Here is a 27,368-nt window from a genome sequence, read left to right as displayed (position 1 = left end):
GCCGCGCCCTGCCAGGCGGCCCGGAGTTTGACAGCTGTCATCGGCACTGCGGCCCTCTGGAGCCCCCAGGAAGTGCGGAGGGGCCCCGCGTTGTCTGGGCCCGGTGGGTGAGGTGAGGGACCTGGTGCTGCTGCCCGTACCCCCGCGCAGGGCGGTTTTCATCTGCGCTCCCTCAGTAGCCCGGCTAGCAAAGCATTGACTTGCTTGTGTTTACATTTTTGAAGGTAAAAAAATCTAATGTTGTTTGATTGACAGACTTTTATTTGTTGCCCATTCAGCAGTTTGCCGTGACATCATACGCGTGTCGTGCTTAAGTGGGATGCTTGAAAGTTCACTTTGCAGACACGCTGTACTGAAAGGGTCTTAAGGCCTGGAGGAGAAACTCCCCATGACACAACTCGTGATTAACCATTTCTAGATTATAATCCTTAATAATTTTATGAGGTATTTTCTATAAAGCAAGTAATTATAGCCGTAACTAGGTACTGTTACTTTTTAAAATACACTTTTTAAAGAGTCTAATAAATTCTACTTCCATGGCTGTATGTTTGGTTCTTGGGGTTTTTATGTGTTCCTCTTACAAATGGATGGAGGACTGGCAGTATTTTTGGAAGGTAAAATTCATATCTTAAGATGGATGTATTTCATAATATTGTCTCTTACAGGGCATAGAATTACCTATATAAATAACAGCATGAAACTTTCTCTGTTCCCCTTAGTTAGGGTGAAGCACGATCTTAAAGGAAAATCCAGTCAGTCCTAAAACGTTGATAATGAGGCTTGAATCAGGCAGATGGAATACGAAGAACAGCTGTGTTTTAGGTCCATAGTTGGAACGCTGATATTTCCAAAATCACTAAAATACCTTTTTTTCCCCCTTTTCGTTGAATATTGTACAGCATGTTCCAGAACCTTTAGTTTATGAAAAAGTAAAGAATATAAAATTAACTATTAGAGCAATACTGTGAATCATAAAATCTATTATTTCATCATTGACATGCATCATTTGGTCCTCCCATATTATCTAATGATTTCCACGTATGATAAGTAGACAGAGATACCTCTTTGCCTGAGAGGGAGAAGTTAGACCTCAGCCATAATTTCTGGCAGATACTTGCTTTTGCGTTCTGGGTTACACTGGCAACATTGCTTGAGCGCTAAAACTTAGAATGGTCGTACCAAACTTTGAAAGCCGAGCATTTAGTTTCTAGTAAAATGTCTTCCATCACAGGTTCATCTACTGCTGACATGACATCTGGCTTTTGTAGATAGGAATACAGTTAATAAAATAAGCAACATGAAAATACGATTTTTTAATACATATTAATACAATATAAAAATGTGTGGTTCTAGAATATCGCACAGCTCTTCAGCTTTTTTGCAAGAGACTTTTGCGTGTTTGATTGCAAAAAAGTGTAATGTGGTGTCAGAATACAGACTTTTTATGATTCTTGACTTGCCATCAGTAGAAGTGCTTGCTTCTGGAAAGAAGTGAATTGTTTGAAGTCCTTGATTTTGGTCATACAGGGAAAAGTTAAGAGGAAGAAGATTGTACAACTGGTTCTTGAAATTATCTTTCTGACAATACATGTTTTATTGACCTAAAAAGCAGACAGGCTACTGGTTTTAAACCAGCTTTTTGGTCTTCTCCATGTCTATCTTATAATCTTCAAAGGAACATGCAAATTAAGTTGTGGGTTGTTTTGTGCTCTGAGGAATGATAAAAAAAAAAGCTCTCCTGTCTCCTCTTGAGTATCTGAGATTTGCAGTAAAAAGAGACAAACAACACAGACACCTCTGGCATAGAAAGAGAGTCTGTATTTCTTTGGGATTATATTTGATTCTAATTGAGTTTGAAATTGTGAATCTTCAAAGGAACATGCAAATTAAGTTGTGGGTTGTTTTGTGCTCTGAGGAATGATAAAAAAAAAAGCTCTCCTGTCTCCTCTTGAGTATCTGAGATTTGCAGTAAAAAGAGACAAACAACACAGACACCTCTGGCATAGAAAGAGAGTCTGTATTTCTTTGGGATTATATTTGATTCTAATTGAGTTTGAAATTGTGTTTGTGTTTGATAGGTAGCAAGCAAACTCGGTTGCAGGCTTTAAAACTTTCCAAGACTAATCTGTAGAGTCTTGTTATGAAATACTGCTAGTGTTGCGCACATCAGGGGTCAGGTATGTTGTGCTCTTTGCAGAGAGTGCTGGCCTGTTGTGTGAGCTTCAGCTAAAGGGCGTGAATTCCTTCCTAAATTTGGCTTCTCTTGGAAGTGGATGCAAGGGAAGATGTGAACTCCAGGCCTCTTCGTCATCCACCTTATTCATAGAGAGTGTACTTAAATTTCCTTCTGTTCATGCATATCCTCTAACGTGATACATGTCCTCTGTCCTTCCAGTTTAAGTTGTATCTTAATGGAAGCTCGACATACACCTTTCTCTTAGAATTTCTGAAGCTTGCTGTGTATCTTTTTTATTAAAGTGTTAAAAATCAGAAGTTCGACTCATATTACAAAGATGTGCTATTATTTTTATGCAAACCTGTAACTGTGAGATGCAGGCATTGAAATTTTGTGTTTCTATACCATCAAATAAGTTATCTCTCAGGTGTTTGCTAACCACTGACTTCAGTAACAACCTTGAAAGAACAAAATAGGAATTCATGAAGGATGAAAGTGTTATGTAGAACAACAGTTATCAGATTCTAGTGAGCCTTCGTGCTTTTTTCTTAGGCAAGGCACAGTCCACCCTCAGGGAATATAGTTGAATTATTCCTTGCCTGCTGAATGCAAGTGCAACCTGGTCCAACAAGGTGAAGGGTGAAACAAAAACAAATTCCGATTTTAATACAGGAAACTCCCCACTCCCATGTCCTGAATCTCTTGCTCATAACTTAGGTTTATTAAAAAAAAAAAGGTGAAGAGTAGCCATAGGTCTCTTATACCCAGCCCTCTACTGTACAAATAGAGTTTTTTGTTCATGTTACGTGAGATGCTTAAAAACGTCTCATGCATATTCATCAAGTGCTTACCTGAGACTGTCTATAAATGTCCAGTAACAGTTTTGTATTTTAAAGTAATTTAATTCAAGACTGAGGAAAATACAGATTTAATTGATGTGTCATGTTTTATATGCAGATGAAAATATAATTTACAATTGCCTGTTCTGTGCTAAAAGGTTCTTGTCTGAAGCTGTATGGGGAAAAGATAACTTGAGGACAAATGTAAATGCATGCCAAAAGGGAATAGCCTAGCTACTTTGTCAGGCCTTAATTTATTGGCTCGATACCAAGCTCTTTCAAAATACCATGACCTTCTCATATGGAGCTTGATGTGTCGGTCAGTTAATTATTTTGGTCTCCAAAATTCTTAAGAAAACATCCCCCACACCATTTTTGTTGTAAAACAATTCACTGTGTGCAATAAACTTAGATAAATTGGTGTCTGAAGAAAAAGAGATGATGATGTTTGCATTTTGACTTGTCTTCGATATGCCCTCAGCTGTCACACAGTTGAATTCTGTTAATCTTGAAGATATGCTCGATATTCTGCATGTTGGATAATCCGTCACACATCAAACTTTCTTTGGATTGCATGTCTTGCAGCAGGATTGTGCTTCGTAACACGTTTTTTAGTCACTCATGTATATGACTGAGACGAGAACCATTCTGAGGCGATGCAATGGAGCCAGTTTCATTATATTGCCATGTCAGCAGTGGTGCTTAATTAGAGGATTCCTGTCCACTGCTTTGTGTTCCTATTTTTGGGGAAATCATCTATTTTAGTAATGAGTTGGTTCAATCATCTGGTTTACAGAGCAGTCTTGCAAACATCTGTCATCACAGCTCTGGGGTGGAAGAGGGAGAGGTGATGTGGGGAATTGGGATTGTGGAAGAGGTACGGGAGATACTTAAGCAGGCATTGATACTGATGCAAGCTCCTTTATGCTGAAGTAGTGTCCTGACTGAATTTATTGGGTTGCATACAGCTGAATTCCTATGAAACAGGCATGAGACATGTGAATGATCTCCTTTATCATAATGGAGTGGTACACCTTAGCAGGTGTTCTGTGTAAGTCTTGCTGTTAATTGTATAATTCCTGTGTGTCCCTGGCAGATTAGGGGTCCATTTTTGTATTCTTTCACATAAAGCTGTGCCAGCTGAATCAAGATAACTGCCCTTAAGTTCATAGTGGAAAAGTTAACAAGTCATAGATAAGGCTGTTAGTTGAAGTTTGAATTCACTAGCAGAGGTGTTGTACTACAGGTCTCGGGGGCATTGCCATTTCCTTTTCTGCAGAGAACACTTGTGGGGTAATCTTTTAATAACTAGAACCTAGAAAGGGGAATTAACATTTCTACAAATGAATTACAAACCACAACTCTTATTGCAAATCAAAAATCTAATGAAACAGCTGTGTAGTTTTGTAACTTCACTTTCTCAGAATGAGCAGAGTTTTATGTATGTTTGAAGATCTACATATAGTAATAATAATTGTGTGTACAAGTAGGCTGTACAGTAGAGTTTGAACAGAAGAGATGGATTTTAAACTATTAAGTAAGCTGCTTGTAGGTTTTGTGAGCAAAAATGCTGAGGAACAAACTCAGTCATCACACTGGACTGGGTGAGAGTACTTTAGTGAACTAGAAGTCTTTTGTGAGCTACTTTCCTGTGTTCCAGGATGCAAACATAGCTTCACTTTGCAATCTGAAAACTTAGGGTTCATTTCTAACACTGCTGTCATTATAATAAATAAACAACAAGAATTTCTTCCTGCAACTATACTGGCATCTTGAAACAAGGTCTGAGGGGCATGAACTTACGTAATACATTTCCCTTCTATTCATCACTTGTGATACTTTCTAATCCTGCCTCATGTTCTTAGTTCGAGATTGGCATTACCCAGTGTAACTGGACAATGAGGGCTTGGAATTCACTTTATGCTAAAAGGTTGACTTTTAATTTAAAGTTGACCTGTATATAAAAACCAGAGATTCATGATTTCAGATGGAAAAGTAATCAGTTAGAATACTGATACAGACATGTGGCAGTTGTCTTGGTGCACAAGTAATAAAGATGTACTGAGTTATTTTGTTTTTAGTTATTTTTATTAATATTTAAATTCTATAATTTAAAATTTGTGATTTTTATTTGCAAATATATTGTTAATAAAATTAAAACTCAAAGTCAAACATTCAGATTGATTCAGTTTCTTTTTGTCTGAGTGTATTTTTATTTAAGTGAAAAATATCAATCATTAGTTTTAGGATAAAAATTAATCTGAAAATTTAATTATCACAAAAAAAGAAAAGAAAGTATGTATATTTTCCAAACTAATTATGATAATGATCAGGGACAGTTATTTGAAAGGTATCTGCTATTAGAAATTGTAAGAAAATGCATGTGCGGTGTTTTCAAAGTGTAGCTGCAAATGGAAAGCTACAGCATGGGTGTAGTTCTTATAAATTTATGTAATTACCTGACAGTTTCTGAAAATACGTAATTGTCTTTTTATTAGAAGATATTGGTCATTATGTGAGCACATCTATTCTGCAGGGATAATCTGATTGTTGGTGGTACTCAGCTAGTATAGTAACGCTATTAGTTTAATCAAGCTCTTTTGCTTCAGAGCAGTTAAACGCAGACAGTTGTGCACCATTTTAAGTGATATTCAGTTAAGCTACTAGTTTGTTAATCACTGATAATTAGCATCTAAATGGATTCCATTTTGTTTGTGTTGTTCTTTTTTTTTTTTTTTTTCACTCCAGTATGCCAGTGTTGAGAAAGATGGAGAGCATTACATGACCCCAGAAGATTTTGTGCAAAAATACCTAGGACTTTATGCAGACCCACGTTACAATCCTAAAACAGTGCAGCTGGTGGCTGGAGTGGCAGATCAAACGAAGGATGGGTGAGAATTTTGCTTTCCTTTAGAAGCTTGTAATGCATTGGTAAACGCATTTGATAATTTCATCTTCTAAAATACTTTACTGATTTCATTACACTTTAAGCTTATTTAGGTGGAACATTTTTTCTTAAATAAAATAGGCTATAGATTTTTGGAAATTCAGAAAAATACAGTGTTTAACGTGCATTTTAAAAGTTAAGATTTATTTTAATGGAGTTTTAACAATTACTTCAAAAGCAGAAGTTGAACTGCAAATAAGTTTAATGTAGTATGATTGCCTTGGATAAGTTATTTTCTGTGCACTCACATCCGTGATTAGATACTATGTAGAGTCTTTAGGACCTGTAACTAAACATGGAAATACAGAAAAGCTTTCTTATTTCTATAGTGTGCAATTCAAATCAAACCACTGAGGTCCTTTTTAAAGTGCTGGCTGTTAGGAAAGAGAGACACTAATGACTCTATGGAGGAAGGAGGTGTTTGCCTAATCAAGATAAGGTCACACCACATAAATCTTCTCCAACTCTGCTTACAGATGATATCACTTGCTTTTAGCCAGTTCTCTAAAACTAATTTACAGAATGTCTACTCCACTGAGGTAGTACCCTCTAACTCACTTGTCTTCAAAGGAGCTGTATGTAGGCTTCTGCTTTTAGCCTGAATTGTAATAGGCAGCATGGACACTGTTAAAGTGAGAAGGTTAAGATGGATCAGAGAACAGGTCAAGAAGGCAGAAGGGAGTGGGTATTCTGTAGAGAAGAGAAAGTTGCTGTTAAAATAGTATACAGTATGTTTGGAAATATGTAGATGTAACTTAGTTTAAATGGAAAGCCCCTTAACTTCCTGGGATTTGTGAGTCTAAATCTGACCTTTGACATCACTTAAATATTTTTGTTTTCCTGTGTTCTGTTTTAGAATATTTTATTAGTCTGTATGGTATCCTGAACAGGTTGCACAGTATCTGTGCTTTACAAATGAAATTGTATGTGCTATAAACATTTTATGCTAAATGACAAATGTAGATTCTCCTGTTTGATGTTATGTTATGTGATTTTTTTTTTTTAAATGAAACTGCGGCATTTTGGTAATACATTTGATAAATCCAAATAATCTGTCTTTCAGTTTGCAGTACTTGGCTGCAGTTTGTAGCATTGTTGTGGATTGAAAAAGCTATTTTATATGTATCTGTTGAAATGATAGTCTGATAGCTAGTAAACCAAAATGTTGAGTATCTTGTTTCTCTGCAAGATGTTGGTTATCTTTTACAGTGTGCATTTCTTTAGAAAATGTCTTGTAAAAGGATCTTGCTTACAGTAAGAAATCAATAACTTGTTTTATTGCTACAACAGAACTTGACATTGAGGCATCAATTTTTTGTTGCTTTCCCTGTGAATGTAAGTTTTTGTTGCTTTTTAAAAATATTTTTTTAAAAATCCGGGTAATATTTGAAGTGAGATAATCAAATATGGGTAAGTATGCTTTCTTTACTTATATATGGGAACAGTGGGAGTGGAAATTATTACCATATGGTCTGCACTGCAAAACGTTTGTCTGTCTAAATACTAGTCTGAGAGTTATTTTCCTAAATGTTTTAACCTATATTTATTTCTAACCTGTATTTCATGTGAAGAATTTGTTATACCCCCATCATCGTCATTTGTTTATTTATTTATTTTAAAATTTGCATTCTTCCATTTGTAGTGATCTGTAGTGTGTCAAAATCCAAACTATTACCTGTATCATCTGCACAGAGAATTTAATCTGTAGCATGAATAATTATGGTAATCTTCAGCCGAATTCCAGAACACGTTACGTTTTTCCAAGGATTTAAGGTTACGTTATGAAGTCCAAGGACATATCAGTAGTCCTGTTCCATACATACACTTGTAAATTCAATGACAGCCCAACATCACACAGCAAGTCATTGAGAAGCTTTGGGTTCTGTTACAAAGTTTCATTCCTGTATCTGCTATCATATTCTCTTAGCCTTGCTTGCCCTTCAGATAAATACTCCAAAGTGTTCTTGGTAACTTTTCTTTGTTAATATTTCTACATTTCATTTAGGTTAAAGTTTAGCATGTCTGTCTGTACCATATGTTTAAAATTTTTAAATTTTTTTTTTCTGATGGCAACTTGATCCTTAGTTAACTGTTCGGAGTACGATCGCCTTCTCCAGTTACTACAGCACAAGGCTGGTTTGCTTTAGTGGGACTGTAAGGCAGTTCTTAAAACAGGTGACTTCACTTTCAAAGTATTTTTTCCTCATTGTTACAAATGCATGTTCTGAGAAATTAATGTGATGAGATCGAAATCAGAATTTGGCCTAAACTGCCTTGTCAGCTACTTGTTTAATACAATGGGATTTCTCTGGTGCTGTAAGCATTCGTGTATCTTCAGGCTGCAGGCACTACTTTGAAATTAGGATAAATATTCTTTCTGAATAATATGCTTATATATATCTGCCAAAACCAGCTTCCCAATTACATAAGTCAGTTAACATTAGTAGGTGTTGCAGGTTTAAAGTCAAAGAATTTCTTCTTCCTTCAAAGCTTCACAATTTCACAGTAGTCATTCAAAATTTTTCATTTTAACTGGTTGTTTCTGGGTACTCTTTTTATCAGTGTATCTTTCCTAAAATTTGGAGATGTATTCTTAAGCTAAGCCCTGAAGAAAAGGTTGGTGTTTCATATAACAGAGCGTCACAACAGAGCTGTATGTAATGTCTAAAACCTATGTTGTGTGGGGAAGAAGAGCAAAGAGTTGTAGTAGGCAGAAAGGAAAGATAGAGAATTGTAAACATGGCTTACTTAGTGTGTTTTTGAAGGGTGACGGTACAGAAGAAATATGAGGAAAGGAATGTTTTGAAGTGTTACAGATAAAGTGAAAGGTGAGTGATTTGGTATTGTTACGGACTAATGCAGCGAGCGGGTTCACTGAATGATACTTGAGTAGCAATTGGTTGGGAAGCCCCATCATTCTGTTTAATCCAGCTCCTGTTATCTCCGCCCTAAGATAATGGAGGATCACAGGGGATATCCTTCCTTTTAGGCATTGCAAGTTGAATATATGGAAAGGAAATTGAATGTGTCTATCTCCTTTTGCTGTAGGCACTGTTAAAGTGAGACCTCTGAAGATGGCTTCTTTCAGGTTCAGGCTTCTACAAGTTTATTCTGCAGAGATCGTCACTTGATTCTGTCAGTTATAAAGCTTCCTGGTTAGAAATTAATATGTATGTCAGGTTTACACTTGTGTGTGAGGTATATTTTGAAATGTTAGTATTTACAATTATTTTAAAGGATATTCTGTTTCTCTGATACTGAACCCTTATTTATCAAAATCATCCTTTGGATGAAATTGACTTTGCACCTCAAAAACCATTCGCTCTGATTTTTATGGCTGAAGTGCAACAAATCAATATCATAATTCTATATTTGACATACCTTAATTTCTTTCAAAGTCACTACGTTTTTTTCTGTATGTTCTGTATAATGCATATATCCAAGAATGCTAACATATTTAACCTTGTTTAAAGTATCTCAATGCTGCTTTATGTGTACTTTGACAGAGGAAGACTAGATAAACTAATGAAGAGTGTGGCTTGATTTTTTTTTTTTCCCCCCCTCTTTTTTATTTTTCTGTAGGGAACAGAATTCATACTTGTCTCTTTAGGAGTAAGCAGTATATCACTATAAGAAGTAAGAAGTAATCACTGGGCTCATGATCTATGAGGAGTACTAAATTCAGATCAATTATGTACATTTTCTAGGAAAATGTACCATCTACAGTCATATTCTATGTTTTAACAGCATCTACTGAAATAGTAATTTTTTTGTTAATTTAAAAAATGTAATCACGGTTCCTGTTGGTAATTTATGTGATGCTAAAATAGATATCCCATCATTTATTTCTAGAAACTGATCTCAGGAACTTGTAACTGGATGGAATATTCTAAGTCGTGAAGCTAAGTCCCCTATTTTTACAAAGATGAAAACACACAGTAGTTTTAATAAACCAAGTTTGCTGTTAAAACCGAAAGCTTTTGCTGGCAGTATTCTGGAAAGGCCACAGTATATGCTTTCTCTAAATATCTTCATGGATATGTGATTTTGTTCTTGTGCCAACATTATCCTTTATCTTCTCCCTGGCTTAGGGTTTATCTTTCTGCAGCTGTTCTTACATACAGCCTTAGGATCCCTTCTAAATGTTTTGGTGTTGTTTCCCCCCCCCCCCCCCAGTTACTCAGAATATGCTGAGTTCCTCTAGAAAACTTATTTATGATTACTCTAAATAAATTGCATATATGCAAGTCTGAGTTTATATGTGTTGAACACAAGGACTTGGATTTCTATGAGGCATTCCAGAGATGATTGGGGAAACCCTATCTGGGGATACTGCTGCTTCCTTATTGCACACAGAATCAGCTTTCCTAAGGCATCCTGAGTTGCATTTTTCTGTATGGTGACTGTCTTGCACACACAGTTCAGAGTGCTGTGATCTGCTGTTACACTCAAATCCTTCCCTGTCTTGGTCATGTCTTTATGCCTAAATGTTCTTATAGTTTGTTTCTTTCTAGTCCTCAAGTACATGGCTTTGTTGTTCATGTTGTATTTGAAGTGTAATATTTTTTCTGTATGCACAGTAAAGAATAACTTTTTCTGAACCTCTTGTTTATGAATGTTATACATTGTTTTAAGAAAATACATATATTGTATAGCATATTTTCACACTTGAGTTAAACTAGCTTTTCTTTCTCAATAGAAATGCATGTATGAATTAGTAATGTAATGATAGTCCTGTAAAGTTCATGGTGGTAGAATTTCTGTGGGCTTTTATATCTTAACTATTAAGTGCTGTCTCCTTACATTTATAGTTACAAGGTAATGAATTGTAGGTATCACTGAGAATTGATTACATTTTGTTGTTGACGAATATGAAGAATTCAGTCCTTTTTCTAGTGGAATAAACTGAGTTGCATGAACAAATACTTTTAAAGTTTCTAGTGTAGCGTCTTAACTTTTTTATATTAGAATTTTATTTTAATAATTGGATCATACAGTTTTCTAGAATATCAAATATAAAATATAATTGGTATTGTGAATAATTTTTTGAAATCTTTGTAACTTCTGTATTTTCCTTTGTAGGTTGATTTCCTATCAAGAATTTTTGGCATTTGAATCTGTTTTGTGTACTCCAGATGCAATATTCATTGTTGCTTTTCAGTTATTTGACAAGAGTGGCAATGGAGAAGTAACATTTGGTAAGAATATCTAAGAAAAAAACCAGTTTAAGAACATGATTACAATAGTGTAAATCTTAATACTGGTTCGTCCCCATTGGTGCATAGAAAAGCATATTGTGCAGTACTGTCCTGATTTCCTAAGACTTTGCATGAGTAAAGACTTTTTTTTTTCTTTGAAGTGATACAAGCTTAAGAAATGCACATAAACAAGATACATTTTGCTCTATCTTCTTGAATCAAGATTTTTCCTGTTCCTGAAGTAGTTAATACAATGCACAGTGTCATCCTAAATAAAATTCTATGTAATGGACTTTGAAATCCTTCAGTGATGAGGGATTTTTAGACTATATTCTGTATCTCCACAAATCTTTGAAGAATTGTGATTAGATACAGTAACAGCTCAATATAGAAACGAAGGAGGTCTGATCTTTTCAATTTCTAGTTTAGTGTTCCTTTTATTGAGGAGCACGTCTAATGTTATAACATCCAACTAGATCATATATTTGAAAAATTAGGAAGAAAGTATGTCCTTTAGGTTTTGTTACTTTTTTTTCCTTAATCACATAAGCTAGTAATTGGACAAAATTATTTAGGAATACTATACTGCTTTATGATGTTGCTAAATAACTGTTATTAAGATTGCAGTTTAAGGAGGACTAGGGTTTCTTTTTAAAACTTCATATGTTTATGGAAAATTAGATAAATCAATGCTAAGTATTTTCATAAAATGGAATGAGAATTAAATGTTATTTCTATTCAAAAGAATAAAGCTCTCAATAAAGAAAATACAAACTATGCTTGGATTTGTAACCACTTGCTGTTTGTACTATTTCATTCTTACAAAAATTGTTGCAACTTGTTGAAAAAAAATGCAAGGGTCTTTTTATGGAAACAAACTGCATGAATTATGGTATCTGTTAAATTGCACCGTTAAGGGTCAAATACTGAGGAATCTGGATACACAACATCTTGAAATGACAATCTTTTGTAACTTAAGTGAAGGTGAAGTAATTAATGCAGTCATTTTTTTTTAGGAAGTAGGCAAACTACTACAAGCAGTGTGACCATGTTAATGATGGTAATAATCTCACAAAACGGGAATATGCGCTTTGAAGCTGTCATGAACACACTTGAAATAGCTGGTTCCCTAAATGAACAAAAACTAATTTCAGACTGTATACAGATTGCTCAATCAGATTGAGGATTGTTATTTTTATGAGCACATAATTATATTAAGGGCTAAAAGAACAACACAGACAGGAGACACTGTAAACCAGAAATTTGCACAATTTTTTCCATATCTTTCTGACTGAATTTTTTCATAAGGCTGATAAATCTTGAGTAGGAAACTCTTTAGGGAATTTAAAATTTATTCTTGGGTTCTTCTTTTTACAAAACTTATTATATTGCAGTTATTACTGTATTTAATAGGAAGTTGTAACATATTAGTGGTGCATATTTGTGTGCTACAGCTCCCACATTTACTTCTGCTTTTTTGCTTTGTTGTTGTTGTTTGTAACATCGCCTGCTTATTTTTACTTCATAAGGGTATCATACAAATTAATGCATGTGGGAAAAATGTGAATGAAGATATGTGCCATGTTTGGAATTTGGTAACACTGCAGTCAATTTCCAGGTCACTCTTGTGGCTGTTTGCTAAATGAGTCCTGCAGTCTTTCATTTTCACCCCACATAAACAGAAAGGCACAGAGTTTACTTTCCTGTCAAAACAGGAGAATATATAAAATGAGGTCTTAAGAAATTTATAAATTATTAGAAATATACTGAAATGGACTAAGTTTGGCCAGTTGGTGTGAGAATTGCTATTAGACAAGTCAGCTCTTTTTTTGTGAGTGTGTCATGTATCCATCTGCCGATAAACCATGTTGGTGATGGGAGCAAACATCAGTCAAGATTCTCTAGCTCAGATGCAATGCGATGTGGGTGTGATTGCATCGATTCCAAAGCTAACTCGAGCCAGTAAGCCTTGCGAGAACTGACATGGACTTGCTGGGGTTTTTCTGCACTGTGCATCTGGAAGAAGGGGTGCTGTAGCGTGGAACACAGAATCAACGTGGGTCTCTTAGGCTGGTAACTTGAACCCAACGCTGGCCTTGCTGCATGTGAGATGGTAATGTCTCAAAATCATTTAGGTATGACTGTATGGAATTAAAAAAAAAAAATATCCTGATGTAATGAAATTTTCAGTTATTAGGAGAGAGCTAAGTATACTTGCTGATTTTTAGAGCTGGCTCTGTGTTTGAAAGGCAGTTGTTTCAGTTGGGTTCACATCCCCTTTTTAGGATTTATTTACTGTCATGAACTTGGACCATAACTTGAGCGCTTTAGCTTCTCACAGTCCTCTTGAGCCTCAATCTGCCATGTCTCTTCAAAAGTTTAGTTTCCAAATCTCCAATGAGGAAACTATTAATTAAATTGTATTAGAGAAGAACCTCTGTCTTATGAGTTGAGAAATGGAAGAGGACAAAGAGTTTGCGATTCTTTTTAGAAACTACCTGGTAGAAATCCTTGTGGGTTAAGCTATGCTAATCCGTGTCTTTGTCCGTGCCACATCATGTGTTAATTGTCATCGTTGAAACAGGAATCCCTCTGTCACTTTAATGTCATCTACTTTCTTACTGCGTTGTAACTTTTTTCCATGAGTTTTGGACATGCAAAGATCCTGTATGTGTGACATCCATAAATGTGAATAGCATGCTGCAGTATTTGCAGTTGGTCCATTGCAGGAACATGAAATTGAACCTTCTACGTATGAGCAAACTGCAAGGCATGCTCCATACACTTCACGTGTTTCAGGTGCACTGGACTTGCTGCCAGCTTGGTGATTAAGAGGCAGTAAAACGACTGTTTTAATAACCCATTGACACAAGTGACAGTGTAGTTTAAATGACTCTCTGAATTCAGGCTGAAGCAAACCTGAATCTTACATCTGCTCAAGCTATTTGGTTTGCTTTGATGTTGAAGCAGATAATCCTCACCATGGTTGAAAGGTGAAGTCTGTGACTGTCACTGAAACATCTCTCAAAAATAAGTTGTCTGTCTGGAAGCAAAAGGATTCTTTGTAATTTATCCCTTTGGCAAACCATACAGTGATCTGGACTGTATCACTTTTAATTGGAATCTACAGGTTCAAGGCTTTTTTCAGCTGTTCTGCCTTGCAAGAGCCACCGCAAAGAAAGCTATTTTCTGATAAACTGGAGAATTTTAGAGACACTTTTTTTTAGTTAAATATGCTTGCTGGTATTGGTAGAAAGATAGAGCTAAAATAATGAGATTTTGAAACAATTTCACTGCCTTCATGTTTGTGATTCGTCTGTATTCGGAATTGTTACGTTATTTTGGAGATAATTGGAAAATGTTTATGGAACTGAAGATAAGGCTTTTAAAAACATCCTGCAGCTCAAAATCTAATTAAAAATGTTTGGCAAAGTATACTGGCCTCTTCTTTAAAGGCACTGGGGGGTGTAAGGGGATTGGATACCTGCTAATGCAACTGTGTGAAAATTACCGTGATACTGGTGAACTGAAATAGCAGACATCAGTGTAAGAGTTTCACAAGTTGGGTATACAGTGACACTTTCCATTTCCATTTATTTTCTTAAACAAATTTTAATCTGGGAGAGAAAGTTCAGGTTTCCTTTAATGAGGACATACTGTTTGAGAACACTGGAAGAAGGTGAGTGAGAAGAATAAGAGAAAGGAATTGAATATACGTTGTCACAGTTCTTTGCTGTTGAGTATTATTTTTCAGGAAACGCAGATCACTCTTCGTGCTCACTCCTCCCCCATTTCCGAAAGAGGAATTGGGTTGAAAATGCTAGGTTTTGGGTTTAATCTTAAGAGTTCTGCTTTGTAAAATATTACTTGCAACCATAAAGGCTGGAAACCTTTTAAAATGTAACCAGAAAAGATTTCGTAATCATACAGCTACCGATCTGAGGATGTAACAAAACCATCACATTTTTATCAAGTGTGCTGTAGTCTAGAACTGCTATTTTTCTTGGCTTCCTGGTAGCCATACATTAGTTACCGTTTTCAAGATGTCTTTTGCTTAAGACATGCAGATAATGTAGGAAACATCACTGCATGTTGTGACTTTCTTTTGTCCTCAGGGTTTTGTGGGTTTTTTGTTTGTTTGTTTGTTTCTTCATTGTTGTATGATTGTTTCAGGTTTAAACCACAGTTTTAAACACTTGTGAGCAGTGCAGGATGGGAGCCACTCCTTATTTTTTATAATACAGTATTAAGTTCATGACCATAGTTCAGCAAGAGGGAATGGAAAAGGAGAACTCCACATCAAAATTCTATATATTGACAATTTGTTGTTACAGCTTCACTAATCTTAACCTTACACAGAATCACTAATCCTTTTAAAATAAGAGTGGAAATGTAACTCTAGTTCAGCTTTCTCTGCCATTTGTCACTTTGCTGTCATGTCAAAGTAATTATTGTATTATTTACATCTGGATCACACTTAATATACTTCTGTTCATCAGGTGCTACAAAAAAAAGTCTTGCCTTTAACTGATTTTTTACGCTTGAAAGTAAAAATATGTAAAATTTGCTGTTAGCGTAAATGGTGAAAAATGGCAACATAGAATATGTTAAAATGCATTATGTACCTTAAGGCCAAAATAGGTACAAGTGGGACTGTAGGTGACTGAGTAGACAGGTTTAAAAAAGCCCAACAATTATTAAACAACAAACCTTCAGCAAACTTATGCTAGTACTTAAAACTGTCACATTTATATTTTGTTGTCTCTAACAAGCATGATTGGTGTTCCGTCACTAGGGAGAGGGAATGGCAAGCTCTGTTAACTGGCTGATGGCACTGGAATTGTGTGAGGTTTCCACTCTGCTACTTGGGAAGCTGATAACCCAAAATAATAGGTACTATATCAAGGCTTACTTGGGGTACTGAGCTCATCTCCACCATGGGCTGTCAACAAGACATCATAGTGTTTATAACTTAAAGTATTCTTCCTCCTTCTGTGAATTTTGGTATTGTCTAAAAACTTGTTTTTCTTGTATTACTTTTCTGAGCCTGATAGGTAACGGTGTTTGATGGAGGTTGAGTCAGTCATGTGTGTGCTGCCTGCAGATAGCTGCTCCAGGCATCTATAATTTGTTTAAAATGATTGGTTGGGGAAATTCTGAAGCAATCTTGAGAGAATGCATGTCGCCTTGGAGGTAATGTACTAGTGCACTAGAGTAGTAGGTTTATTGTTCCTGGGGCTGATGGTAGGTTGAGTATGTCATCAGGCTGCTGACTTGTATGGCTATCTGAGAAGCAAATGCATTGCTCTAAGCCTGGAAAGAAGGTTATCAGCTCAGTAGGAAAGAATTCCACTGCAGAAAGGTGAGCAAAGAGTAGGAGAAGACATTAGTAAATGAGCAACATGTATTGACAGGGACAATGAATGCATTCTGTAAGATGTCATACTAAAATGAAAGGGTTTAAAAATAATTTGCTGTTTGCCCCCTGCAGAATAGCTCCGTTGGAAACTTGAAGTACTTGTAGTTTATCTTAATTTAGAAGCATTACTGGGTTTTCACTGAGGGAGGTAAAAAAAGGTGAAAATGCCCAGCATCTATACCTTAATGTTACCTGTTTTCTTTGTTGTCATTGCTTTGCTTCTGCTGTGAATTAACAGTAAGTCGTTTGATCATAATTCGAAGTGGTGAAAGGGTAGGTGATGATTTATGAAATGTGATTGTCATTTGCTGCTTCTCATCACAGGGGTTGTTAGTTGTGGTGATGGCCATTTCCTTTAATACAAGAGAATTGGCAACAAAATTTGATTAAAAAAGTATTCTTGATATATTGAGAAGAAAGCATCTACTCTTGGGTAGAAGTAGTGAATTTTAGGGCTTATATGGAGATGTTTGAGAATCCCAAAAGGCTTTGGAAAATTGTATTTGGAGTTTCAGTGGTTTTAACTGTGACAGTTATTTACAACAGGTACATGGTTTTGCTCCTGTAGCCCAAGTTAAGGTACATTTACATGTTCATAAACCAAGCCAACATGGAAGTAATTAAGCATTGGATACATTAGCATATCCTTAAACCCAGAGTACTGTAACACATGCAGTACACATTACTGATTGGGAGTGATTGTGTGTGGAAGAAAATTGGCTAAGGCACCTCAGTTTTCAGAGACGCAACGAGCTAATCTGGATACCGTTTTTTTACAGCTAATTAGTCGCTACTGGGATCCTACATGTACCAATACACTCAACTATTGAATAGAAGTATATGAATTAATTTACCAGTATTATGTGCTCAAGAATCTTGACTTGCGATGTGTTGATGACTAGTTGTAAATGTATTTAGGAAAGAAGAATCAGTAGCATAGGAAACTGATTCTTGGTTGTTTAAGTAGTTTACAATTAAATGTTTGAATCAGAGTTATGGAAAGACCACGGGTTTAAGTCTCAATAAAAATAATTGGAAGATGATAATTAGAAAACAACTGAAATCACGGTTTAAATTTTCTGGCTACTTCAGCATGTTCTTTCCTCAGTTAGTGTGTATTAGAAGTGAGTTTTACAGACATGTAAGTAGTCACTAGTTGGCACTCTGTCTGTACATTAGTAGCCAAGACGGTAGATCCAGTTAAGCAGGCCTGTCCCTGTCCCGTTCGCAGTTCAGTGCTGTTTTGCCAGCTCAGTAGTGAGCTGTACTGATGTGTTGGTGCTGTGGTACATGAAGACTCTGAGTAGCTTGTTCAGAAATTGGAAGTGAATTCGTGGTAGGTGAGGAATTTAAATTTACCTGTCCTGGTTCCTTGATCTCTAACAATGATGAATAAATCTATTAGAAACAAAACTTTCAAAGGACGCATGGCAAAATAAAATAGTTTAGCACTATGCTTTGGGTGCTTTATCTCTCATTTTCTTAATCCTCACCTAGCATATTGATATCGGTAAGTACATATGAGTGGACAATTACAAGTGGTTGGGTAGTTTTTTAAGTTTCTTGTTTACCTGAATAACTCCTTCACCCTACTTTGTAGTGGAAACTGTGGTGTAAACTGCAGATTTTGGACTGTAGTCTGTTTGACATTTAGATAAGGGCTAAATTACAGTAAAATCTCTTACTAGCCACAGTCTGCCCTTTGAATGTGTAATCTCACACTGACTGTGAAGCAGGTGATCTAGCCAAGGATGTCCCCTTTGTATGTCCCTGTTCTGAGACAGGTTTGCTCTGAACATTTCCTTTCCTTTCTTCACTGAAAAGATAAAACCATATAGCGATTTGCCTAGGTTTAATCTAGAACTAGTGGAAAGGCTGTAGGATTGAAGGGATGAATGAGTCAAGTAGTACTTTAGTATAGAGAAAGCAACACATTCACTCCAAGTAAATAGCTCTCGATGGAGTTATTAAATGATACTGAAGTTCTTCCATTGCAGTTTTGTCTTTTAGCAGAACTGTTTACTCTAAAAATATAAAAGAGAAGGTGTGTTTTCAGCTAAAATATTTTTTACTTTGTTTTAAATTTAAGCTATATGCCACATTTTGTTTGGGTTGTTAGGCATTCTGGGTTAGTTGATAAAAACAAGTCAATTCCAGTACTTGGAGGTAGATTATGAAAAGTGTTCATGTGGTTTGGATAGATGTCCGGTCACCCTGTTCATGTGGTTGGGTGATCTGCACAAAAGCAGGCTTGTTTTGCAGCACGGCAACGCTGTCTGTGAACAGCATGGGCTTTTTTTTCAGATGAGGTGTTTGAATTCAGATACTCATTTGGCACCGAGATTTCAGTTGTACAGTATACATATGGAGAATTCCATGTTCTGAAATGACAGGTTTTTTCTGTACTTCATTTGAAAGAAGACATCTTCATCTTCACTTATCTTAAAACATTTTAATAACTACGGCTACCAATTGTGTTTCATAGGATTTGATTTTTGTGCTAAGGCCTTATCAAAAGCTTTTAATAAGGTGCTTTCTGCTGAGTTAATGATATGTTTTCGATGGCATTTCTTACACCTATCCTCAATAGACATATTCAGACAGTGTGATTGTAATAATAGTCAAGTTTCAGTCAAACCATACTTAGTGTGACAAATATTGCGTGAGATTCTAATGCAGGTATTCGTGCCCTTGATAAAGAGCTTAATTTGACTCCTAGCAGAGATGGAGAACCACTATTGATTTTTATATCAGACTCTTATTTGTCATGTATGAGGGAAATTGCTTCTTAATTAAAACTAAATAAAACGCTCACTCCAAGGTTTTATGCACAAAGTAATACAGAAAGAACCATGTTGTGTCACAAATGTGCGCTTATACAGGTGTGTAAAGGTTGGGTAAGCAATTATTCTTAACAAACTAAACCACTTCTTAAACAGCTGCTTAAACAGCATCATTTGTTTCTGTCCTTCCTGGAATGTTTTTAGATTTACTGTACCCCAAAGCTCACATCTTGTTTTTCCCTCCCCCAAAGCAAATGTCAAAGAAATATTTGAACAAACTATTATTCATCTTCAAATCCCCTTCAACTGGGACTGTGAGTTCATTCGGCTGCATTTTGGACATAACAGGAAGAAGCATCTTAACTATTCAGAGTTCACTCAGTTTCTTCAGGTCAGTTATTAAATTTGTCCAACGTAGAACTGAAATTCATTTTCACTTCTAATAATACACTAATACTAGTAAATTTTGAGCTTATTCTGGTAGTGATAATAGTTATCTGATACTAATCCTGACAGTTGTGATGAACTGTTGTTTCCTTGTACTGGTTCTGTAAGCAGTGTGTACTCATTGTGCTTTAACTTGAATACTATCCTATAAAAGAATGGGACTAAATATACTGTCTGTGAAATTAACCATTTTACTGATTGTTGTTAAACTGGATCAAGGGTCTATTTTTTCTGTCATAAGAATCTAATAGCAAAACTAACCTCTACCAGAGAAAGATTGCGTCCTTAATACGATCACTTGTTATTAACCGTGTAACGTTCCATATAAACATTTTAGCTTCATTAATATTTCTTTTAGTTTTATAAACATTATCCTAATATTTACCCTTTTTTTCTCTCACTGGCATGAGACTACTGCATGCTATCCCACATATATTGGGAGTTTGGTCTTAAATGCAGTCAGCTTCACAGGAGGCAAATCTGCTTTCCAGAGATGTTGCTGAAGCACCTTCTAGAGATCAGGCTTTGAAAGATCTAACTTCTAGAACTGGACATTGTGCTAAGCCAGAAAGTTACAGTAAAAACATATTATAGATTGAACATTATACTAGAAGGAAGTAAAGGAAGACAGTTATAAAGGATGAAGAGGAAAGTCAGAGAAATGTACATTATAATTCATGAGAAAGGATTTCGCAGAATTGTAGGTAGTTGCACTGAATTCCATAAATTTACATGCAGTGATCACCTCATGATATTACTTACAGATTTCTGTCCACTAGACCTGAAGTAAAATAGATTATGCACTTCCAGAGCTGGCCTTTGGTACAAAATAGTTTTGGACATACTGTCTTAAAAGTGGGGAGCGATAGATGTGCTGTGATATAATCTATAATTATTGTCCAGGATAAAAATAGGTCCAGAGTCGGTTCTAGAAATACATGCCTAACCAGATAGGATCTGATGTCTGTATTGTGAATTGAGATACTGGAGTTTGGCACAGTCTTTCAAGGCTGTGGTATGACTTGATGTTACGTCCAAGGAATAAACTGTGTCCTGTGTTTGATGCTACATATTTAAAATGATTCCAGGCACAAACCTGGGACACTAGTGCAGAAAAAAATCGCATTGCTAGGGAGAAGAATCTTTTTGTTGGGAGCCCAGAGCAAAGTGATAAATACCTGTTCTGTTTTTATGTTTATTGTCTCAAGAAACTGTCATGTAAGGTACAGTAACCTCCTACTGTCGTCGTATAATGAAAACCTTTGTAGGGAAGAGTAGTATGGACTGCAGTAACTTCAATATGTACACAAGTTGGATATTGCTGGATCTTTTTGGATCAGCTTGTTTTTCTTCTTTGGACTAACAGCATCTTGTGGGGCTTGGGACTTGAACCTGAGCAGGCTTGTGGCACCCTAATCTAGAAAACCTTGATCTGGAGGTTACGAGACTTGAGAAATGACTGTCAAGGTGATATAAGCTAGATAGTTTGCCCTCCACTTATTGTCTGTCAGAACATGGTTATTATTTTAGATGCTTCTGGAGGTCTGAATGACACCTGAATGTGCTTTATTGTTTGCTTGAATAGAAGGAAACAACTTTTTCTGGACATAAAATTTACAACCATCATCGTTACCTTGAGGTTAGGTTACTGCAGTGTGCTTTAAATGAAGGTTTTTACAGATTGTATAGGAGTTTAAAATTACCTGAAATGAGTGACCATTTCTGACATGACGGGAGGTAACTGTTGGGGGCAATCTAAATCTGTATTACATAATTTTTACTGTCCTGTTTATTTTCAAGTACTTCTCAATGAGTTAGTTTATAATAACCCAGTCGTACTTCATCTTGAATGTCTAAGAGATCACTTGGAGTCTATAAGATCAATATCAGTAGTTTCTCTAGCAGTTAAGTATTTAATAAAGGAATAGATAGCAGACAGGACCTGGGTACGTGAAGTTTATTTCTCAAATCATTTAGTGAACGTGCATATTTCCTTACAGTTGAATTGAGGCTTTCTTTAAGAGAGGCGTGAATATGTGGATAGAATCAGTATGCAGACTTTTTGTTTCAGTTGAGCTTGCCTTTAAGTTAAACTGCGGTTGTGCTATGGTCTGGGCACACAAAACTTATTCAGGTGTGCTGTAAGAACGTGAAATGAGTGAGAGTTTTGTGAAGAGCGAGTTACGGAATTTGCTTCTAATCGGCTATTTCTGAATATTCATTATAGGAGCTGCAGTCAGAACATGCAAGACAAGCCTTTGCATTGAAGGACAAAAATAAAAGTGGTATGATAACTGGGCTGGACTTCAGTGACATCATGGTTACCCTTCGCTCACACATGCTAACTCCATTTGTGGAAGAAAATTTAGTTTCAGTAAGTGTGAAGAAAAGTGCCTTGAGTTCAGGGTTTAATAGCTGTCAAGTTTTAACATGTTAGTGCTTCTCTCCCACATTGTCTTCTTCTACCTGTTTATCACTGCCTTGGTGCTAGAGATTGTCACCTTCATAATCCAGCGGGTAGGGTGAAACATGGCAGCATTCCTTGGCTGCAGTGTTGGGCAAGTTTGGCAGCCTGGTTCACGTGCTTAAAGTGCCACTGGAAACAGTTTGAGTTGGTCTGCTGCCTACTAAAGCGGGCAAACTGTACTTGCCACAGAAAGAACATTCATTTAGGGCAAAAGCATCTAATTTTTATATTTGAATATATGATAGATCTTAAAAGGTGGAGACTACTTACAGGTTTTTTCCTTTTAAGTACTCTTACATTCTTTAGTTTTTCAGATCAGAATTTGGAAAATCAGTATGTAGATTCCAGAGGTAGAATGGTTATAGCTGTGATAGTCTGGCAAGAACTGTAGGTAAAACAATGACATAAAAGTTATTAAGTAAAAGTATACAGGACAAAAATTATATAAGAATGAAAATTATACAAAATATGAAGTAATAAGTTTTATCTTACTAATTTACCTATAAATCTTGCCTTGCCTAACTAATAAGGCATACCATCTTCTGTAAAAGTTATAGTATTTACTAACTTCAGTCTTTGAAATTAATGGTCACGGCTGTATGTGATGCAAGAACTCAGTGCTTTTATTCTATTAGAAATAGAGGGTATTAGAAAAATAGTGACACATTTAGTGTGCGTATCAGAGAAATTGAATAATAAACTACGTATATGATTATATCCTAGTTTCCTAATGCTCAGTTTTTATAAAAAATAATATTCTGTCTAATAATTCTCCTCTCCTGTTTCTATTAAAAATCTTAAAATTACAGGAATAGAAAAATATCTTTAGTTCTTTCCTTATTTGCCCAAATGGATGTTTCTGTGATTTGTAATAAGATGTTGTGAAAGGGCTTAAGGCACTTAACTACATTCATTTAATTTTTAAAGGTAGCTGGTGGAACTGTTTCACATCAGGTCAGCTTCTCCTTTTTCAATGCATTTAATGCTCTTTTGAATAACATGGATCTTGTTAGGAAGATATACAGTAATATAGCAGGTACAAGAAAAGATGTTGAAGTCACAAAAGGTAAAGTATTATTTCCTACATTTTATTAATTTTTTAGTTCTGTACAAAAATTACAGTTTTTGTAATCTGGTGTTGCCTGTGGGTTAAGGCAAATAAGAAGCTGCAATAGTATGCAAGGTTAGGGCCCCTCTGAAAGTGTTTAAAGGGTGATTTTCATCCTCACAGGTTAATAATGATCTTCAGCTAGCTCGTTAAGGAGAAGATGGATTCTGGCAGGAGCCATGTTGACATTATTAATTTGAATAGATAATTGCAAGTTGGTATATTATTGAGGATTTTGCCACTCCTTCAAAGGGATGCATGGTTGCTTAGAGATAGAAAGTTTCTAAGGAATGTGACAGAGTGGGTTAAGTTTGGAAATCCATCATCACTAATCTCCATGTTCTTTTAGCTTTAGTTACTTTATCCATGATTAAATCTTTTTTAGAAAAATGGTAATAATTTATAACTTCTTAGTGTTTACTTGCCTGAGTAGTTTTACATATTGTTTATGTCAGGGCATAGCTAATCCTTGTGCATGTGAAAGGTTGCCATATTTCAGTCTTGCTGCAGGCATGAGTGGATTGCTTTTGTAGCCATTTTATGACAGATTTTGTCACCGATTGTATTACCTGCATGGATGGGACCAGCTAAGCCTGTGTGTGGTAAAGAGCATGCCAAGTTCCTTTTTTGTTCTTCCTTGTTTGGCTGATGTTCGTATGCTTTGCATGTTTGTCTCTGAAGGAAAGCATAAAATATGTGTCCTCATCCTCCAAGTGGGGCTAACAATTTGCCTACCAGTGTTTTCTGCGGGAGATGCGGAAATACATCTTGCTTGGATTTGTGTTGTGAAAAAAAGCTACTGTGTTTGCACTGCTCAGACTTGTTTACTGTAACTGGCCGATTATGTCATGAACATGTCATGTAATTTGTCGAGATGAATGCCTAAGCTTGGGTTTATTCAGAGCTAGCGGAGAAAGAAATCTGGACATGATGACAGTAGTTGAGTCAGATGCCCTTAAAGCTGCTAATAATGGACCATTATTCTGTTCTGTTTTGCAGAACTTCAGAAACACAAATCACAAATTGTGGGTGTGGTTTTATTAAGCTTGCTAATAGGAAGATATTTGTTGACTTTGATGAATTCTTAACCGTAAATAGGAGTTGTGGAGTCAGACTTGCTCTGTGTTGCAAAAGCCCGTTTCAGGATAGAAACTATCCTAAAGATGTTTTCCCTTTGCATTATGGATTTTACTTCTTGGTGATAGATTTCATTTTTATGATATTGAAGTTACTTGTGAGCATTGGAAGAGGAAATTTGACAAATAACACAATTGCTTTATTTCTCTTACCCTTTTAAATACAGAGGAATTTACCCACTCTGCAATCCGATTTGGACAAGTGACACCACTGGAAATAGATATTCTCTACCAACTTGCAGATCTATACAGTGTTACTGGGTAACCTAAAAATTAATGTTGTCTGTGTACAATCATTATTTTGCGGTTTTCTGTGTGGAAACTACTCATTTTCATCTTAATTTTAAAAAGTTGTATGTTCCACTGTATTTCATTACAGTAATTTATTCAGTGTAAGCTGACTTTGGTGTATGCCTGGGTTTTCTAAGTGAATTGTGTGCATCAAGCACAATTGTCATATTATAGGTATACATATAAAATAGCGAAATACAGTAGTCCCAAAAGGCTACAATGCACTGATATTATTAAATGTAGTTGTTGATGATGTTCTGCATGGGTCTTAAACACATGTGAAAACTTAGGTAGAAATACCTAGAAGTAGTAGGTGTTTTATATCCTTCCTTACTAGTAATCAAGAGGTTGCTTGTGAATAATCCAAGCTCCCTTTAGCTCCACTTGTGAGCTGTAAGAAGGGAATGCCCTTCTAGCTCCAAGGGTTCTTTACTGCCGTGTATTAGGTTTCACGGACTTGCATTCAAATACGACAGGGTTTTTCTTAAAACTTAGGATGTATTCTGTGGGGTGTGGCCAGGAATACTGTATTGAATATGTTTGGTGTTTCATCTAACAGTAATTTGCTTTTCTCCGCCTTGCGTAAAGGCGCTTAACTTTGGCAGATATTGAGAGGATAGCACCGCTGGCTGAAGGTGCATTACCTTACAACTTGGCAGAACTGCAGAGGCAGGTAGGTAGAAGTGATACATAAAATAAAATTGTTGAAGTTGAGTGCCTGTGTACAGGTACTTGCATATGAAAAATAAAAATAATAAACTTTAAACAGATTCCTAACAAGTGAAACATGCCAGGTGTGTTGCTGTAAGAACAGAAATGGGACCGACTCCTGAGTATGTGTCTAAGCAAGTACTGGATTTCGTAGTGAAGGATGGCCTGTTTAGGTATGAGCATGTATAGGTACTTGGGGTTCCTTACTGTGAATACATTTGTTCACTCCTGAAGAGGCCTTTCACTTCACTAAGTAGTCTAGCTATAAAATTATTTTTAGATAGGAAGAAAAATGAGGACTAAATGCAGAATTTATAAATGTGTTCTTTTTTGGATTAAATGATTGGCTTAACCATTTATCTAAAATGATCATTGGATTTGAGTGTACTTGTTGGCTAACTCACCTAGACAGTAGAAGGGCAATTGAAATTTATTGGGTTTGCTGAAAAGCGTAGAATTAGAAGATGAAAAATACTGGAGTAGAATGTCAGCCCTCTGTTTCATCAGTCCTTCACATTCACATTTGCTGACTTTGCTTTCATCATCGTTTCCTCATTAAACATGTACATGTATAGTACAGCATAGGAGTCCCAGACGGTACGGTGGGATTTTGAAAATAAACGGTTTCTTACTTCGATGCCTCTTTTTGCAGCTGTGAAAACTGAACATTTAGAACCGAACATTATGTGGTTGTTTAGTATATGTTTAGGCTTTCCACCATAGTTAGTGAGTTCCATACTGCTTGCTTTCAGAAGTATAGCTTGCAAGTTTGTGTTAAAAATAAGTTTAGGTTTTGGGGACTTACCTTCATTCTAGTTCTGGTTCAACATATAATCTGAGAGGTTTTCTTTTGAAAGCAGATCTGCCTAAAGCTAGTTACGTTGTGAATTAAATTTTACCTTAACTTTCACCTAAGGTTGAACCTGAAGTACTGCTGATATTGAAGATCGCAACATAATGGGACATCTGCTGTGCTGCTAATAGCAATCCTCCATTCTGTTCCGGATACTTACTAGGGAAATCCTTTTTCTGGACCATTTTGTAGGTGACTGCCCTGATGAGAGTAGTTCAGGGACAATTAACTCAACTGTTAATAATGTAAAGATAATAATGCACTGAGGAAAATCCTTGAAATGGGTACGCAACAGATTCAGAAAGGAAGATACACATACATGGTGAATGACACGGTTGCATAATCATAAAATACATAGGCCAGTTGCACATTCGTGTTTATTATGCAAAACAAAAAAACAGGATCTGATCTTAAACATTTCTGATGGGCAATCTTTTATGTATTTTCACTGTTAGATCTTAATGAGGAATTGCAATTCCACAGAGAGCTGTGTGTTCTGTAAGCTCTAAGCTTTACAAGAAAACACAATAGTGTTCATCTAACCGGTGCATTTTGCTCCAAGGATGTCTCCACATCCCCATTCCCCCTGTAATATACAAAGGGAAATAGGATGTCTGATTCTTAAGATCTTGCATGAGCATATCCCATAGTTCTGATTAAATAAATCTTTGTGTACTCAGTAGATGAATATAATTTTTTGTCCTGAAGGTTCCCATTTTTTTACAATGTCTAAACAACTCCAGTTCTTTCTCGGTCTGTGTGAAGAGTTTATGGTGTGCCTATCAGGATATCCAAGGGCTCTGATTCCCAAGTGAACATATCCTGGATTGGGCTGGATTCTGCTCCCAGTTGCCTACACCTCTCTTGACGCGCAGGCAGCTGAGCTTCTTAGGAGTCAGCTGTTGAACGGCCACATCTCAGAGTTCAGCATTTATGGCAGTCTGGCGCTGGTGATAGCTGTGTTAAAATGCTGCTCCTGGAATGCAGTGGTTC

General features: G+C 36.1%; 1 protein-coding gene across 1 annotated transcript in view; it reads left to right on the top strand.

The window, feature by feature from the left end:
- The first annotated feature begins 5,753 nt into the window (after positions 1-5,753).
- Positions 5,754-27,368, top strand: part of LOC104513497 (calcium-binding mitochondrial carrier protein Aralar1-like) — a 29,450-nt gene continuing 7,835 nt past the window's right edge. Inside the window, exons 1-7 of the mRNA XM_010156874.1 lie at positions 5,754-5,906; positions 11,045-11,160; positions 19,614-19,753; positions 22,037-22,183; positions 23,204-23,342; positions 24,688-24,781; positions 25,400-25,484. Coding sequence (XP_010155176.1) covers positions 5,797-5,906; positions 11,045-11,160; positions 19,614-19,753; positions 22,037-22,183; positions 23,204-23,342; positions 24,688-24,781; positions 25,400-25,484 — 831 coding nt within the window. The 5' untranslated portion in view covers positions 5,754-5,796. The remainder of the gene's footprint in view (positions 5,907-11,044; positions 11,161-19,613; positions 19,754-22,036; positions 22,184-23,203; positions 23,343-24,687; positions 24,782-25,399; positions 25,485-27,368) is intronic.

The sequence above is a fragment of the Eurypyga helias genome, unplaced genomic scaffold (assembly GCF_000690775.1).
Source record: "Eurypyga helias isolate BGI_N326 unplaced genomic scaffold, ASM69077v1 scaffold10960, whole genome shotgun sequence".
Taxonomy (NCBI): domain Eukaryota; kingdom Metazoa; phylum Chordata; class Aves; order Eurypygiformes; family Eurypygidae; genus Eurypyga; species Eurypyga helias.
Note: the sequence above shows the minus strand (reverse complement) of the source record. Positions and strands in the feature narration are given on the sequence as shown.